This window comes from Sinohyriopsis cumingii, chromosome 7 (genome assembly GCF_028554795.1).
Source record: "Sinohyriopsis cumingii isolate HCF-2022 chromosome 7, ASM2855479v2, whole genome shotgun sequence".
In the NCBI taxonomy this organism is placed as follows: domain Eukaryota; kingdom Metazoa; phylum Mollusca; class Bivalvia; order Unionida; family Unionidae; genus Sinohyriopsis; species Sinohyriopsis cumingii.
In genome coordinates, this window is record NC_142967.1 from 51,182,032 (window position 1) to 51,199,686 (window position 17,655).

At 34.5% G+C, this 17,655-nt stretch overlaps 1 protein-coding gene across 2 annotated transcripts in view; it reads right to left on the bottom strand.

Annotated features, from left to right (window-relative positions):
- Nucleotides 1–17,655, bottom strand: part of LOC149795215 (uncharacterized) — a 68,893-nt gene that overhangs the window by 19,347 nt on the left and 31,891 nt on the right. For both annotated transcript variants that reach the window (XM_089964958.1, XM_089964957.1), the window contains exons 8-11: nt 16,946–17,069; nt 12,121–12,243; nt 8,048–8,178; nt 4,433–4,509 (exon numbers count right to left, since the gene is read on the bottom strand). In XM_089964958.1, coding sequence (XP_089821084.1) covers nt 4,433–4,509; nt 8,048–8,178; nt 12,121–12,243; nt 16,946–17,069 — 455 coding nt within the window. The remainder of the gene's footprint in view (nt 1–4,432; nt 4,510–8,047; nt 8,179–12,120; nt 12,244–16,945; nt 17,070–17,655) is intronic.

The following is a 17,655-nucleotide window of genomic DNA, read 5'->3' on the forward strand; positions in this document are numbered from 1 at the left end:
TTAATAGGTTAGTGTTAGGATTGGTCGGCCTTTTGTCAGGATAATGTGACTCAGTGGGATATCATGCCTAATGTCTGTTGCATAATGCCCCAGTGCATGACTATAAACTGTCACAATGCAGACATTGTAGTGATATGACTGAAAAAATGTTAAAGATTCGTTAAAAATTCATTATTAACTCTTTACAGTATTTGTTCTGTTGCACAATTCCTTGGAATTTACTAATCTGTACTCTTATTTTTTTCTTTGTTGCACAATTCCTTTAAATTTATGAATCCATACTCTTTTATTTTCATGTTTTGTTGCATAATTCTTTTAAATTTACTAGTCCATATCGACTCTTTATGTTTTATTTAATGAGTTAAAGCAGAGTATCATGGGTTTTTAAAAAATTACACTAGAGATATCTTTCGTTGTCTGCAATCAAAACCTGACGAGGATTAAGTTTTAAAAAAGTATATTAAATGAAAAACTGGATACCTACCACTGTCAAAAGGTTATTTAAGTTTATATATTTAATAGCTTTCACTGTGAAACCTAATTTTGATGGTAATAACCGTGAAGGATAAGCTTATCATATATTAATGCAACAATAAAGGAGGCACTGCCAAATTCATAGAATCACTGTCCCTTGCCAAAATCATCTCCAAAGAGACAAATGTGCCATCCACAGCAGCTTCAGATGATGCATCTCATTGTCTTAATTCTGAGAGAGTGCTCAACCTTGTTGGCCATTAGAAATACTATAATATCATAAAGCAAAGCAGGAAATTGTTAACCATGACAAACTCCTTAGAATCAGACCCAAAGTTGAAAATTTCAAAATTCCTAAATCCACAGTGAATACATTAATTTGAATTGAATTCTCTGTTAATAAGAACTTGAACAGACATCTGAAATTGAGTGTACTCCCCGTTTTATGTGGAAGAGATAATGATGACAACTTGGTTGAATGGTATTCACTCAGTGTGACATACAGATCAATACGACATATATTCCAGAAAATGTAGAGGGAATTTTTGTATATGCTTTGGAACTCATCCCTAAAAAATTTCTGGACAGCAACTTCAATGCTTCCCAGACTTGGCGAAAGGGTTTCATGTAAAGACCTCCAGCTCAGTCAAGACCTCTCTTGCTCTGTGTTTACCCAGTGATTTGGAAGAAAAGATAGCTTCATTCCACAAGTATGTTTTGTAATTGACAGGGTAAGAAGTACATGTTTGATGATACTGTTATTATTAACAAGGTTGAGACACCCATGTACTTAGTCCCACAAATGTAAGACATCTACCCTGATATTTGAAAAAGACACCCATGTACTTAGTCCTACAATGTGAGACATCTACCATAATATTTGACATGACACCCATAAACATAGTCCTACAATGTAAGACATCTACTCTGACACTTGACAAGACACCCATGTATTTAGTCCTACAATGTAAGACATCTACCCCGATATTTGACAAGACACCCATGTATTCAGTCCTACAATGTAAGACATATACTCTGATATTTGACAAAACACCATTGTACTTAGTCCTACAATGTAAGATGCGTACCCTGATATTTGACAAGACAGCATTGTACTTAGTCTTTCAATGTAAGTCATATACCCTGATATTTGACAAAACAGCATTGTACTTAGTCCTACAATGTAAGATGCATACCCTGATATTTGTTGTTTAGATTTACATTGTAGGACTACCATGTACGTTGATCTTGTGTCAGGAAAAAGAGAGGACAAAGTAGGAGCAAAAAATGTTTTTGTTCATACTCTGAGGAAAGACATGTCCTGCATATTACACCATTATCTTTTTCAAGGGACAGAAATATCTTGACCTTAAGATATCAAAGATAGTAGATTATCACTGTACAAGGTAATGGGGGTAAGGATAAAACACTAAATGGATAATTGAGGAAATCTGTTTGCAATTCACCAAGAAACCGTGATCAGTATTATTAGTGATAGCCTCATTCTGGGCCCACATCAGCAGCAATGTGAAAAAGCAGCTGCAGCATGGAAATGTTGTGGCAGCAATAATTTGTGAAGGCTATGCTTTTACGTTACAACCTCCGAAAATGAGCATCAGCAAACCTTTCAACTTGATCTCCAGCCAACCAGACTACATGATAGAAGCTACAAGTGCTCTGACATCATCAGGTTAAAGCAGCAATGGACAGATTCAAACAGCCAGAAAACAGACTGTTGCAAACTGGATTGTATGTGGTACTGACACATTGAAGGAAAACAGCACAATGATCATAAAATCCTTAAAGGTTTGTGGGATAAGATTAAGCTTTAGTGGCAGTGAAACCACCCTGATCCCAATGAGAAACAGTGAAACAATGTGGATTACAATGATACAATTATTCTTAAAAAAAAAGGCATTTTGTCACAGGACCTTTCAACAGGCTCTGGAAAAATGGCTTGCAAATGAATAGGAGAATATATTGCAGCATTAAATCACATTTATTTCATACTTTGATATTGTGTTTTATTGTGTGTGGCTAATTAAAAAAAAAGAAAGAGGAATTCTCTCTCTCTCCTGAATATATACATGCATTACAGAAATACATACAAAAAGAAAAATTGTACTTAGTAACAATATTTGACAGGACATTTCAACACGGGCCCTTGAAGTTTTAGAACTTTCAAGATTAAGGCTGAGAATTTACAAGAAATTTCAATATCAAATAACTATGAAGCCATTGGAGGTAACTGCTGTTACATTTTTAATCATTTGCAGTAATTTTCCTTTGTAAAAATATAGCTACAAAAGTTTGGAAATACTGACGGAAGTCAAAGGAACTATAATTTCCACATCTTAAGTTTAGAGTAAGAGTGTAATTTTAAGTGTTTTACTGCCCATTTTTTTTCTTTTTTAAATTCTAGGCCTGAAAACTTTGCATCTATTAGATTTGGGAAAAAAATCAAGATGATATAATACATCTACTAAAATCTTCCCAACATTGTTGTGCATTCATTATTTTACACATATTTGATCCTTATACTGTGCCATGTTTTCTGACACAGGCAGTCAGGTAGCAGCCTTCACAAAATGTCAAACATTAAACTATTTCTAGCTACCCAAAATGAAATGAACTTCATCGGGCTAATTACTGATAAATATAGAGACCTTTACTTTATATGAGACACCAAGTCTTCTTGGATTCTGTCTGAAAACATAAGTTCTAGAAAAAAATTATCACAAAGCATCAGTGAGATTTACCAAGCAATACAATACTATTTTTTACCCCCAAAATTGGTCTGAAAATGTATATACAATATTTTTTCCCCCAAAAGAATATTACATTTTTCATGCTATGAAACACAATCTATGAACAAATTCAAAGAATTTGATACAAATGCATGTGAACAATTTACAATTGTCTTTAGAATGAATTAATCATGTTTCATTATTATATCCTTTATACTTAATCAGGGTTCTTATGGTCTTTGAAGATCTTTGACAATTTGGGAAAAATGAGGTAGCATTTTCAAGGCCATGAAAGTTTGCGGAAATCGAGCAGATTACCCTGAGGTCTCTAAAAGTCTTTGAAAATTGAAATAAACCCAAACATTTTAATTTCTTTTAAGAGAACAATTTATTTTGTATTAAGTATGCTCATAAGTTACATATTTCTGAAATAACAATGAATGTTAACCGATCTTCCAGATCATTATAAAGCAATTTTAGGAATTAATTATAGTTTGAATTTCATCATTAAACAAGTATTTTGCATTCATTGTTTTCTCATATAACATAACTTGTATTCAAAATGTTAGTGAATAGGTCTTGGAAATCTACGTTTGTGGACTTCAAAAGTTTGGGAAAAGTCTTTGAATTTATCATTCAGAATTCTGTATGAACCCTGTTAATCATTAAGTGTGGAACATCTGAAATCTAAGACAGGGAAAACCACATTCCCTACTCAATGTTTCAACCTAAAATATTAGAGCCATTTTTATGCCTTGACAGATTTATACTGCTAGACATTATGCTGGTGAATTCACTGAATGCGCTCCAAATGCAACAAATAAACATCACTCATATATTCTTTCTAAGTCAACTCCATCCAAATGCACTCCATCATTTTCCATGTACAATAGAGAATTTTAAAACAATATTCAATTATTTAATTTGTCATGCCTTGGGATTTGCAGGGAGATAACTCTTGGAATTTACAACTGTAAGCTGATGGAATTCCTGTTATTAGCAGAGAGTCCAGAAATAGCTTATCCATCTGTAAATGTACACACAGGAAACCATGCTAGTGAAAATGAGAGAAAACCTACTTAAAGATTATCATCTGCACCAAATCTGATCAAACGGAATTTACTGTCAAACTTTTCCAATTTTCTAAAATATGACCTTTTGTGTAATCTGAGCAAGATTAAAAGAAAACAATAAAACTGGGATATCCTTACCTATTAAGTCCCTCCTCTCTGAGTGACTGAAGGGCAATTCTTGATATATTTATTCCCATGACACAAAATGGAAAGTTCTGAAATGATCAATCATAATCATTAGAAAACCCCAAAACTCTTGTAATGTTTTAAAAATGTAATTGCTGATAAATTTATCTAACCAGTCTATGCTTACGTTTTCCATGTGAATAACATTTTTCAAACAGTAATCAGATTGGGTCATATGATACGAACAATCACAAATATAAAATGATTATTAATGAAAACATAATTTTTTCTCTCCTGCTAATTGCAATATACACCATAAAGTATTTACTCTATAACTTTTAAAGTCAATTTCTACTATAAACTCTTTATTTTCCAATAAATTTCATGTTTTGAAAACACTTAAATCAAAATAAAATAACTGTGTTACATTTGCATCCTGATCCTGGCTTTTTACATCATCAAACTGATATGGTTTTAATGACTGGGATGATTAATACAATAAGCATCTTGGCAAATTGCCAAATTTGTTAATCTGGATATAGTTTCTTTCATCTACTGTATGTGTCATTTCCATTGTGTAGCCAATGTCAAGGTCAGTCTTGCAGTTTCTCATGATAAATTAAACTATAAGTATTTATTCCTTATTTGTCAAAACTTGCTTTGAATATTACTATGATATGTTGTTTATGTATTAATTACAGGAGACTTTATTACATAAAGTTGTGAAACAAGTAAATGAACAAAAATAAGTATTCTCAAATCATTCTCAAAAGTTGAATTCTCAAATATTTTGATGCATGTCACCGATTCTAAGGTGGCTCTATGATAATTGTAAATGGATAAAATGAGTGTTCACAAATCCTTGTGTAGTGAGTATAAATAAATCATTACAAACAGTCTTGCTTTAAGTCTCTCTCTCTCTGAATTAAAAATGCAGCTACTTCCAAAATCATTTTACATAACACTTTATCTGTCTCTATACGTGTACATGTCTACTTTTTCTCTTCCAACATAATGCATTCTAACTCTTTCTAATCAACATGTCTATCTTCATACATTATTTACAAATAGATTTTTGGATAACTTTAACTGTCTGCAAATGGTTATAAAGTGCCAACTGAAATAAAAAAGAAACAAATGTTTAAATAAACAAGATTTACTAAAAATATACCATATTTTATCTTCTTGTTTTACTCATTTTGGGATATTATGTTTGGGGAAACCTCAAATTTTCCAAGGGCAAGTTCAATTTTCCAGTCAGCTTACCCAGGGCTAATTTGTAAACCCCAGAATATTGTCAAACCTGTCCTAACAGTCACCTTTACATATCATTCACCTGGTAACAATGGCCATTCTAAATTCCCCCAACACACTCCCCATAAACTTCCTCTATAAATGCCATGTGTATCAGTCAACTGCTTTCTGTACCATTAATTATTATTTTGTTGTACAGTGTACATAAAACAATCTTGATAATGTAATAATAATAATAATAAAAATAATAATAACAACAATAATAATAATAATGATATTTGGTGCATGGTATTTGTTCAAAAATCAATTTAAAAAGGTGAACCAGTGTATTGCGGTCACCTGTGTACAATGACCAGTTACGCCTTTTCCAATATTGACAGGTTTGACTGTATATCTAAAAATATAACCTAATAAATCGAGCTAGGCATCAAAGCAAGGCATTCCAATCAATATCACACACACAGAATTTTGAGATTCCAATCAATATCACACACACACACACACACACACAAAATTCAGTGATTCCAATCAATATCACACACACAGAATTCTGAGATTCCAATCAATATCACACTGAATTCTGAGATCCCAATCAATATCACAAACACAGAATTCAGTGATTCCAATCAAAGTGAAGGATGGTAGCCATGTTCAAGCATCAGCAATCTCAAATCAGATTTACAGTAAAACCTGTTATGAGAGACCTCTGCTATGAACAACCACCTGTCATTTCTGGCCACAATCAATTTGCATGGATTGATTTTATTATATAAATGATGTCATGAGTGACCACCTGCTGAATGTGACCAGCAAGCATGATGTCTTGGTACAATATGCATTTCAACACTGCTATGAATGACTGCATTGCGAAAATTGGGATAAACTCCACCAAACTTTATTTAATCCTTGTAACAATGACTGTTTACAACATTAAAAAAATATTTAAAAAAACAAAACCAAAACAAAACTTAGGCTGGCTACCGATATCTGAAATTTTGGTAGGTATGCTTATTCTGCTTTATATTTTCTATTGTAAACCAGACTAAAGTACACGTAGCTTACTCCATCAAGCCTGGTTCCCAACCTTATTTGTAGCTACCATTCATATGTATGAATAGGACCCAGTATCCAGCTCTAAGAACAACCCTTTTGCAAGAATAGAGACAGACATCACTGACCTTTATGAACTCATTTGTAACAATGACAGTTTGAATAATAAAGATTGTTTTGATCAAAAACAAATATAACAAGAACAAAATAAACAAAAAAAATGATCCTGGCTACCGGTTTGTACACAGTGACAGATGCTACAATCTGTGAACCAGGTTAATGTACATTTCTTGAATTGCCATTGTTGTGCCCAAATTAAGGTAGTGATCACATATATTGCCTGTCTTTAGAGTTAATACGTATTGCTTGGGGGTGAATAATGTCTTTGTTTATTAAACCAGCAAGTGAGTATTGATTGCAGGATTCGATTGATAGTGTTAAAGGCTTGTGATTTTTTTTTTTTTACCCCAATGTTACAGTAATTACATTCCACTCACCAAGCTGTTGTCTATTCAAGTTGGTGAGACAGCGTTGTCTATAGAGTTAATCCCTGTATGTCATCTTTGAATTAAGCCGTTTAATTTTGTCTCTGAACAAATGATTCTGTTTCTGGATGAGATAACTGTTTCTTTGTATTTCATTAAGTGTTAGATATGCAATGCACATGTATAGATTTTTCATATTTTCCCAAAGTCTAGTCAAAACCGTCTTTACTGTCGACATTACAACTGAGCACTAATTATGTTAACACCTAGTACCTTAATTATAATGGAGTTACATCCAACTAAAAAGAGACAAATTTTAATGCAGGAGAAAATAATTATTGTAACTGATGGAAGTGAAATAGAGCCGATAACTCACAAAATAGTAGTTTAAATGTCGGTAAAACAAATTTAGGGTGTTATAATGGAAAAGGAGTAACTCTGTAACTCTGTAACAATATTTTATGTTAATACATTTACATTTTGTGCTTGATCTTTGCATCAAATTTTGTAATAAAAATGGAATCATGCATGAAGTTTTTATATATAAAATTAAATTATTTATATACAAAATTTATGTTTGGTATCGAATTTAAACAAATTTCACCTGAATATATTTTTTAATGAAAAAAGCACATTTTTCCATAAAAATGCTGACTTTAAAAATTGGAAAATATTAATTTGCTGGTACTGTTTAATAAAAACATCCTAATTGGAATGACTGTTAAATATGTGAAATGTTTGGGTTTGGGATAACGAGGAGAGTGTTAAATTAGAGGCAGCCCAGCAATAGCATGACAAAGAACAGAGGCCAGATATATATCAAACTTTTGTATATTACCTGTGTAGGGTGTAGTGAGAGTTTATAGACATCATGTGCTATGGATTTACATCTTCTGTCTGTCAGAAAGTATAGGAGGTTTACAAGACCAAGTAAACCACATCCTCTCAAGTCAGTGGCTGGGTCAGTTCCTGCAACAAACTATCATATTACTGTCTGGCATGCTTCTACACTTAATTTAAAATCAAAACAAGATAATATTTGTAATAAAAAGGTATGTCTCAGTTGAAAATGTCATAAAAAAGCTGATAAAGATTGTGAAAGTTATATGAATGGAAACAAAATCTCATGCCACCTACATGCAACAATCTTGATAATAATAATAATAAAAAAAATAATAATAATAATGATGATAATAATAATAATAATAATGACAATGATATTTTGGTGCATGGTATTTGCCAAAGTCATGCAGATTTATAATAATTGTGCTATCTTGTTTCTTTTCCTCAAGAAAGTCTATATGAAAAAGGTCTAATAAAAAATAATTTTTTTTGACGTAAGGATATGAAAATCTAATGAGGTCATTCATATAAGCATACCAACATTGCTTACCGAATTTAGTTTGCCACAAATAGTTGTGACAATTATCTCCCCATGACCAAAGGATATACATACAGAAATACAGACAGATGGATGGACAGGCAAACTGAATCAAGATACCTTCAAAAGCAGCAGATATGTCCCTTACTTATCTTGACTAGGGTCTAGGGTCTATGCTATAACTGAAAATTTATGGGGAAATTCTCCCTCCATTTGACAACAAGTTTTTTTTTCTTCAAAATAAATATGAAATGGATTTGAAACATAAATATACATTATACTGTCCATAAAATAATTCTTGGCATTGACATGAGCTTGAATAAAAAAAATTGCATTTAGAGTTTCCTGCCTTTATCACTTGATAAGTTGCACTTTAATGGAAAAAAGCATCTAGAATCCTATATACAACCCATGCTGTAAACAAAAGGCAAATCTGGACTTAATTTCACTCACCAACCCAGGGCCTCAAAATTATGGTGGTCTGCAGTGCATGACAGATCATTTTGGATGGGGGACCTATCACTGCAGTCCAGGACAGATCATTTGGGACTGTGGACCTATCATTGCAGTCCAGGACTAATCATTTGGGACTGTGGACCTATCATTGCAGTTCAGGACAGATCATTCTGGACTGTGGAACTATCATTGCAGTCCAGGACAGATCATTTTGGACTGTGGACCTATCATTGCAGTTCAGGACAGATCATTCTGGACTGTGGACCTATCATTGCAGTCCAGGACTGATCATTTGGGTCTGTGGACCTATCATTGCAGTCCAGGACTGATCATTTTGGACTGTGGTACTATATTACCTTCACTTGCCCATCAGACCATTAACATTTTTTTGCTTGTTCTTATAAATTAAAACAAAAATGTGCAATTTAATCCTCAAAATGTTTCAAAGTGTCATAAAAGTACACGAATGCAAGCATAAGTTGATGGTTCGCTAGTGAGAGACTGTTGTAAAATGTTAATGGGAATATGTAATTCTGGCATGCAATACATGGAGCAAGAGTCGAAGCTTGATCCTTGACAATCAAACATGTCTTTCCTCAATCCCTGCTAAAACCTAGTATCTACAGTATAGGCAAATTGAATCTTCCAAAATGAGTTTATTTAGGTATGGATTTTTGGCAAGCCAAGATAAAGGACCAATAATTTACTACTAGTGCAGTATTTGTTGCACTGCAGGACTGCAAATGTTCTAGGTCTGAAAAGGATTGCAAATGTTCTAGGTCCAAAAAGGATCATAAATATTCTAGGTCTGAAAAGGGTTATAAATGTTCTAGGTCTGACAGGATTGCAAATGTTCTAGGTTCAAAAAGGATTATAAATGTTCTAGGTCTGAAAAAGATTATAAATGTTCTAGGTCTGAATAGGATTATAAATGTTCTAGGTCTGAAAAGGACTGTAAATGTTCTAGGTCTGAAAAAGGATAGCAAATATTTTGGGCCAGAAAGGATTCCAACTACAATAAAAATTAAACTAAGGATTGTTTGTCAGTTTCTTCCTGTAAAGAAAGGTGACAAGGGAGATAACCCCATTTCCTGCTTGATTAATTGGGTCCAGAAATATTCAATGTGAGGCTTCTCACTTCAAGTAAAACATTTTCCTACCATGGTTCAGATTTTCATTTTAAAGTATATAAGAAATAATTATTTGCTCAAAAGATTTCTGAAAATCATGAATGATTAGAGGAAGTATAAAATTTTCTTTGACTATGTAGTAACTCAATAAATAAATTGTTGTTATTATAGGGTTTAACGTCATTTTTCAGCAGAAGATAAGCTATAAATGGCAGCCAGTATAAATGGTGGAGGAAGATGCCGGAAAGAACCACCGACCCACAAGAAGCTATTGGCAAGTCTTCTCACATACCCACATTGGCCAAGACTGAGATTTGAACCCATGAAGTCAGAGGTGAGATGGCAATGATCCATAACGGTGAGCGCTTTAGACCACTCGGGGTCCCAGATAAATAAATAAAATAATTTATAACTGAATAAGCATTGACATAAGGACCTCTCCAGTGGCCTAGTGGTTAGAGCATCTGCCTTGGATGCAGAAGGTTGCGGGTTCAAACCCCGGCCAAGTCATACCAAAGACTTAAAAAATGGTCCTAATAGCTGCCTCACTAGGCGCTCAGCTTTAAGATGTTAGTGTTAGGACTGGTCAGCCTGGTGTTAGGACATCACTATAAACTGCCACACTGCAGACATTGTAGTGATATGACTGAAACTCATTCAACATCTCAATAAGACTTTAAAAAGGAATCAGTGATATTCATTATATCAATACAGTGTGTGTGTGTGTGTGTGTGTGTGATTTGGATTTTTAAGTGAGCCTAAAAAAAAATTCCATCATATCACTATCTGCAGTGTGGCAGTTTATAGTGATGTCAAGCATTGAGGCATCGTTCTGCATAAATGTTGCATCCTGTCCCACCCAGTCACATTATCCTGACACCAGGTCTACCAGTCCTAACCCTAACCTCTTCATGCTGAGCGCCAAGTGAGGCAGCTGTTAGTTATAGCAATGCAGTAGCACTGTACAAAATATCAGTGATATTCATGATAGCAATACAGTGGCACTGTACAAAGTATCAGTGATATTCATTATAGCAATACAGTAACACTGTACAAAGTATCAGTGATATTCATTATAGCAATACAGTATCACTGTACAAAGTATCAGTGATACTCATTATAGCAATACAGTATCACTGTACAAAGTATCAGTGATATTCATTATAGCAATACAGTATCACTGTACAAAGTATCAGTGATACTCATTATAGCAATACAGTATCACTGTACAAAGTATCAGTGATATTCATTATAGCAATACTCCAGAAGTTCCTACTCTCTAGCATAGGTCTGATGTGCCCATCTAAACATCGTAACATGCAACAAATAAAGATAGGATCCACAATGGCTCTGAGATTTGCATGCCAGTCTTGCAAAATACAGGATGCAGGTTTCAATCCTAACATTGTATCAGCCACGATCGGCTACCATGGTGTCCTTTACTCCACTAAACAACCTACTTGCTGCATGCCATGAAACACCTAACCAAAACCATAAGTTGCTGATAAGCAAGTGCCAGAGTGTTTTCAATTCTTCCTTGTGTCACCCTAACAAATCTTACCAACCCAATCAGATTAAAATTTATAATAATCAGATCAGCACTCAAACAAGCTTATTTTCCACTGACCGTGTCATTTACCATTCAAGCTAAAACTTTCATATTTCTGAAACTGACAAATGTAATTCAGGGCATATCATTACTAATAATAACTGACATAACATGAAATATAATGCTTTTTATCTGATGGTTAAGCATGAACTTTTATCAGTATCTGTCATATTGCTCATAAACCTTGATTAAATTGCCATGGACTTTGCTCATAGCAATTGGCAGAAAATAAAATATATACAGAAAGTAATATAACTTTCTCACACACAAATATGAAAGGCAGATGTTTATTTGTTGCAAAACATTAACTATTTGATGCCAACAAGTCTACCTACCTTGGAATCCAATTTCCTCCCAATGTCCCCCAGTACGAGGACAGTCAAACTTGGAACCAGTCAAGCACCTGTATACACTCTGTAAAGTTCTCACATGTAAACGGTCATCATTAGCAAAAGTTGCTGAAATGAAAACCAATTAATTTTACACACCAATATTTACAAGACATGACAAACATGTAATTTTACATTTAAATGCAGATGGCAAGAAAAATGGAATTTTAAAAATATCACACTTTTAACCAACTCAAAAAGAATTTTAATGTGACTAATTGCTATTGAATGAAACAGTTGTTATTGTTGTTGTTATAGGGCTTAATGCCATTATTCACCACAAGATAGACTATGCATGGCGGCCAGTATAAATGGTAGAGGTAGAACCCAGGAAGACCCCGAAAAGAACTGCTGACCCATGAGAAGCTACCAGCAAGCTTTCTTGCATACCCACATTGGCCGAGCCCGGGACTCGAACCCACAAAGACAGAGGAATAAATGAAACAGAGCAATAAAACCATTTTTCTGGCTCACCAGATAGTTACACTAGCTATACTGTTTCATGCAAAGTACCACATTCTTTCTTTGACATTTTTTTATTCTTGAAGTTTCACAACAACTTATAACAAATTATAAGGTGGAAGCCAATATATATAACAAAGAGTTTTGTGGTCCTTTCTAACGACTCACATTTTTATTCCCACTGGTCTGAATTAAAACAGGGGTCACACTACCAGGTTAAGTGGGCAGCTAAGTCACCTATAAAATGTAAACTTCACTTTCTTCTGTTACGAAAGCAAAAAGGATTTTGTCCTGTGACTTTTTTAGAGGTACATTGATTGACCATACTTTCTGAAATGTCCCCTACCCTTAGTCAGGTTAGTTCTATTGTTGTGTTATAATGAAATGTATTCATCCATCAAGCCATCAGTAACTAGGCATAGTTTTGATATCAATTATGCTGACAAACAAACTTTTGCACATTCACAGGCGTGCGTTTTGATAGCTGACTGACAATTAACCCTTTCCCAAGTAAGTTAGCAAATATCGCTACCCAATTTCCACGTTATTCATTGATGATAAAAAACATATAAACATGTGTTTCGAAACTTTTAAAATGCAATTTTGTAGGTCAGAAACCGATGGGACAATGCTTTGTTGTGAAATTCACGAGAAGCATTGTAAGGTCAAAGTTGTTCTCTGTCTTGACTCGAATTTGTGAAAATACGGAAAAAACCAGTGAAGGACATACTATTTAACCAGTTTCTAAAATTGCTACAAGTAAGTATACAAATAAATAAACTATAAATTTACAATCCTATCAATGAACTGCTGTAATGAGGCTATATCAAGTGAGTGGTTACATTATAAAAACCCCTCCTTCTAAAAATAGATGCACTCACAAGTCTGTGTTGATTCGGTTGAAAAGAAGGGTTTAGTTCATATACCGACCATAAAGGAGCTATGTCTGTAATTTTATGCATTTTAGTGTGTTACGTATGAATAGCTATGGGAATGTTTTATCCGCAACAAAGAAATGAGGACAAATAGTATTGTGAACTTTTAGAAAGTATTTTTTAAAAAATATTATTAAGGGTAGTTGATTAAGCGGTTTTACTAACTTGCAATTACAATAAAGTAATCTGGTTACTCAGTTAAAATTTGTTACAATTTAGTTTCTATTATTCTCATTTAAAGTCATATGACCAAAATAACTCAGAAAATGTTCTACTTGAAATTAAAGTATGGCTTTAATCTAATGTTAAAGACAAATATGAATACTGGGAAAGAGAGGGCATAATTTAAATAAGAGAACACACATTACCGTATTTTCGCGTATATAAGACGCGTCTTATACAAAATTTTACTTACCCCGCACCCAGGGTGCGTCTTATATTAATGGGCGTCTTATCTAAGTATTTTTTAACACGAACGAATGGTACAGTGTGTGATATTGAAGGACAATTATTGCGGTCGATATTCACGTTTCACGATTTTCATTCCTAGTTGTAAAAACAGTTGGGTAAGTGTTCAGTAATTACCACTTCTTAATCTCCTCTTCCTCCAACCTCCAATCACGTACATTCTTCTCGCTGCAGCTAAATTCTCTTCCAGCAGCTCTGTTGCCATGCTCCTTGGCAAACTTGATGACATCTAATTTAAAGTCGGCCGTATATGATTTTCGCTTCGGCATCGTGACAATTTTATAAATTTTAAAAATGCTAAGCAAATTGATCACTCATTTATATATACCGGTAATAAGAGACTGTTCCCACGTTTACCAGTATATATGCTAACCGCATACATCGGGTATTTATTGGTCTATGAACGGTACTAATCCCACCCGCTGAAGACTTGGCCTAGCAGATCAATGAAGCCGCCTTTACATCTGGCGTTTATTGTTCTAGATTCTAGATACCAGGTACTCAACCCATCCGCTATTGGCCCAGCAGGAGATAAGAATAAACGATAACCGTTGCGGTTCTGCCTCAGACAATTCTTTGATCTCAGCTAAAAATGGTAATGAAGCCTTGTTTACATCCGGGTGATGAAACATTGGACAAATTTTAATTTATGATAAAGGAAAGGAAACCACTGGAGATAAATTGCTCAGTGTGGCAGATGGCTAGGCCGCGTGCATCTTATATTTGTGGGCGTCTTATGTAAAATATTTTTTACACAATTCGTCAAAACCCGCGTCTTATATATGGGTGCATCTTATAATTAGGTGTGTCTTAAATGCGTGAAAATACGGTATATATAAATTTTGAATTTCTTGGTCCACTTCTACCTGTAAGCTCTTTTCCCTGTTCTGTCCAAAAGAAGAAATCACTTCTTCCTAAAATTCAAGTCTAGCTTGACCCCCTATAAAATGAAAAGTCCTATGCACATTGCAGTGTACCCTCACTGTAAGATCCTTTATTATAACAGTTTCAGCTAAAAGGCAAGCATGGTCATGGATTCCATTTCGTTGTTAAGTAGTAGTAAAATTATATGTTTCATGTTCTCAGTATAAAGTGCTCTCACTATAAGGTGATATATTCTGTGGCTCCCATGGGAAGCTTTATAATGAGGGAGTACTGTATCATGTACATCATCATATGGCAGTCTCACAATAAGGTGGTATCACTATGGCTCCTTTATACAATATCACAATGATGGAGTACCATATCATGTACTTCATTGTAAGGTAGTCTCACTATAAGGTGGTATGCTCTATGGGTCACATCCCATACAAAATATTATGAGTACTGTTTCATGAACTTCATTATAAGTGGTCTCACTATAAGGTGATATGCTCTATGGATCACATCCCATACAAAATATTATGAGTACTGTTTCATGAACTTCATTATAAGTGGTCTCACTATAAGGTGGTATGCTCTATGGATCACATCCCATACAAAATATTATGAGTACTGTTTCATGAACTTCATTATAAGTGGTCTTACTATAAGGCAACACACTCCACGACTCCCATGGATAGCATTATAAAGAGGAAGCACTGTTTTATGTATTTCATTATAATTCAGTCTCACGATAAAGTGGTATCCTCTGTGACTCCTGTGCACATTATTATAATGAGGATGTACTATATAATGTACTTCATTATAACGTGGTCTGACTATAAGGCAGTCTATTCTTCTGCTCCCATGGACAGTGTTATAATAAGGGAGTATCGCATCATAAACTTCATTAAAAGGCAATCTCACTTTAAGGTGGTATACCCATGGCTTCCATGTACAATATTATAATGAGGGTTTACTGTTATCATGTACTTCATTATAAGGTGGTCTCCCTATAAGACAGTATACTTCATGACTCACATGGGCAGTGTTATAATGAAAGAGTTCAGTATCATGAACTTCAGTATAAAGTGGTCTCACTATTATGCGGTATAATCTATGGCTTCCATGGGTAGCATTATAATGAATTGGTACTGTATCATGTACTTTTGGTATAAGATGGTCTCACTAAAGACAGTATATTCCATGACTCCCAAAAGGAGCATTATAATGGGGTGCTCCAGGTAGCTGAGTGATCAAAAGCACTTGCCTTTACCAACCGCTGCCGTCTCCCTCTGTCCATGTGGGTTCAAGTCTCAGACTCAGACAAAGTAGGTATGTGAGAAAGCTGTCAGTAGTTTCCTGTAGGTCAGTTCAGTGGTTCTTACCGGGGTTTTCCCGGGTTATTCCTCCATCAGTTACAGTGGCGGCCATATATGGCCTATCTTGCAATGAGAAATGGCATTAATCCCATAACAACAGCAACATTATAATGAGGAAGTACTGTATCATTTACTTCATTATAAGATGGTCTTACTATAAGACAGTATACTCTACTACTCACATGGACAGTGTTATAATAAGGGCATACTATATTATGTATTTCATTATAAGACAGACTCACTATAATACAGTGTACTCTATAGCTCCCATAAACTTCATCATAGTGAGGCAGTACTGTACATTCTTGTATTTTATCAGTAACAAATTAATAGTTATTATTATTTGCATTTTTTAATATTTTTTTAGATGATCAAGCATGACAGCAATAATTTTATGTTTTGTACCACAGCTGTCACACAGGTACCTATGTTCTGACCTATTTTTGAATATTACAGCTATTTCATAACCAGACTTGAAAAACCAATGTACCTGATTCTTACTGCATTGGTCAGTTTGTTATATGATGATATAACCCGCTTGTTGTATATCTATGCTATTACAGGAAGTGAGAATGGACAGAGAGACACAGCTGGAAAAAGTGATTACATTAGCACTCCTGAATCTCAAATATGCTGTATTTCATGAATTTTTTTCACACTTACTTGCAGCCACACAAAAGAGAAAATCTCTCTCTTGAATCAAGTCTCTGTGAAGTTTAGGTGGTCCAAATACAGCATGGATGAATGCAGAAAGACCCTTCCTTTCCACGATGGTTCTAACTGATGACTAGAAAAGATGAAACTAAAAGTTACAGAGCTATTGTGGTAATACATAAATCTAAAGTATAGTTGCCGATTTTTTAAAAGAACTATATGGGTCATTCCAGTACTGTTGAATACATCTATACCACAATGGTCCCCCTCTTACAAGGCTAGGCTATGTTTTAACTACAATGGTCCCCATCTCATGAAGCCACCCTTTGTTTACACCACAGCGGACCCCCCTTACAAGGCCAGCCTATGCATAAAGTAGGTTGTCCCCCATTATGGAACCATTCTTTCTATGATATACAGGATGAGTGGACTCCTGTGTGGGGGACAAAATGGAATAATTCCTACAGGATACAGTAGCTCATCACTAGGATGCGGCCTCTGTTGACAGGGGCCTCAGAAGAGCTGACCTTCCAACTCTGTGCATTTTGTGCATGTCTTTAGTATGTATGTGCACTGAGTGGTTTTAAAGACTAAATAAAAGTTATCATTATCATCAAATAAATCTCACCTATCAACTTCTAGCTGTCACTCATGACATGAACTGCATACTGTATACCAGTGGTTTTCAATACTATTAAATAAAAGTTGTCATTATCATT